Genomic DNA, 1,332 nt, shown 5'->3' with positions numbered 1-1,332 from the left:
ACCAAAAAATATTATGTGCAACAATGCGAACTAATTAGACACAGATTAAATATAAATTCATGATATTAAAATAATATTCAACTAAATGTTATCCCAATATCACTTCAAAACTTATCCCACACCTAATATATTATATGCTCTTTTTAATGGTCTCCTTTGTCTCGACGCATGTCAAATACGATCTCGTGGCCTTCTTGCCTTCTAACTAGTCGTTGCCCACCGCCTTCCCTTCTCCACTCCATCTCATCTCCTTGTTTCTCCTCTGCCAAATCCACTCGCCTCTTCCTACATCTCTCTCTCTTTCGCCAATTTTCATGGCCACATCAAAGGGGAATGATGGCATTGTTATCAGCTTCGGCGAGATGCTCATTGATTTCGTCCCCACAGTCTCTGGCGTTTCCCTAGCGGAGGCGCCGGAGTTCGTCAAAGCCCCTGGAGGCGCTCCAGCGAATGTTTCCATTGCCGTTTCACGACTCGGAGGCTCCTCAGCCTTTATCGGGAAGCTTGGCGACGACGACTTCGGCCGGATGCTCAGTGGAATCCTGCGGGATAACGACGTCTCCGTGGCTGGCGTTCGCTTCGACGGGTTCGCACGCACATCACTTTCTTTTGTCACTCTCCGCGCCGACGGTGAGCGCGAGTTCATGTTCTATCGACATCCTAGTGCTGACATGCTCCTCTCCCCTGCTGAGCTTGATCTAGAGCTCATCCGAAGAGTAACTATCTACTTATATTGTAAAATTTGGGATTAAATGCTAATTTCAGTTTTGTTTTCTTCTCGATTGAATGATTTCTTTCTTATTTGTTGAATTTAGTTTCGGGTATTAAGTTTGAATTCGATCGTATTGGGCGATTTGGATTGTGATTTCTCTGTTTATTATGGTTTTCCACTGCTTGTATCATCTTAGGACACCATACAGCTTCGGAACCTTTTATGCATGCTCGGTTTTGTTGTCTCCTTTTTGGTTTCTTAAGCTTCGTAGATGCTTTTCATCTACTAAAACATCATTTTTGTTTTGTTCAAAATGATGAAATTTCCTTTTTGCATAATATGCAATATTATTGTGCTTCAAATAGTATATATATATTGTTGAATCCAAATATGTCTAGGAGGCCTGCCTAAGGAATATAGCATTGGAAGGGTGGTAGAGAGAGAGAGGAGAGCAATAGCACAGTAACGAACGGTAATTTTGCGTAACCTTTATTCATAAAATGGATCCCTACTTATAAGAATGGGTCATTGTATATTTACATGTTGTACCTCAAAAGTAAGTAGGTAGGGCGGGGGTATCCCAGTCCGTACATGAGACCCGTGGGTGTGGTAGAGTGGTC

General features: G+C 42.6%; 1 protein-coding gene across 1 annotated transcript; it reads left to right on the top strand.

Annotated features, from left to right (window-relative positions):
• Positions 1 to 176: 176 nt before the first annotated feature.
• Positions 177 to 717, top strand: LOC110035052 (fructokinase-1-like; the record flags this gene model as incomplete). The annotated part of the gene is given in 1 exon segment (XM_020739292.1): positions 177 to 717. A coding segment is annotated over 1 exon segment (403 nt), but the record flags the coding sequence as incomplete, so codon positions are not given.
• Between the last annotated feature and the right edge of the window lie 615 nt (positions 718 to 1,332).

Source organism: Phalaenopsis equestris, unplaced genomic scaffold, assembly GCF_001263595.1.
Source record: "Phalaenopsis equestris unplaced genomic scaffold, ASM126359v1 Scaffold195637, whole genome shotgun sequence".
Taxonomy (NCBI): Eukaryota; Viridiplantae; Streptophyta; class Magnoliopsida; order Asparagales; family Orchidaceae; genus Phalaenopsis; species Phalaenopsis equestris.
Note: the sequence above shows the minus strand (reverse complement) of the source record. Positions and strands in the feature narration are given on the sequence as shown.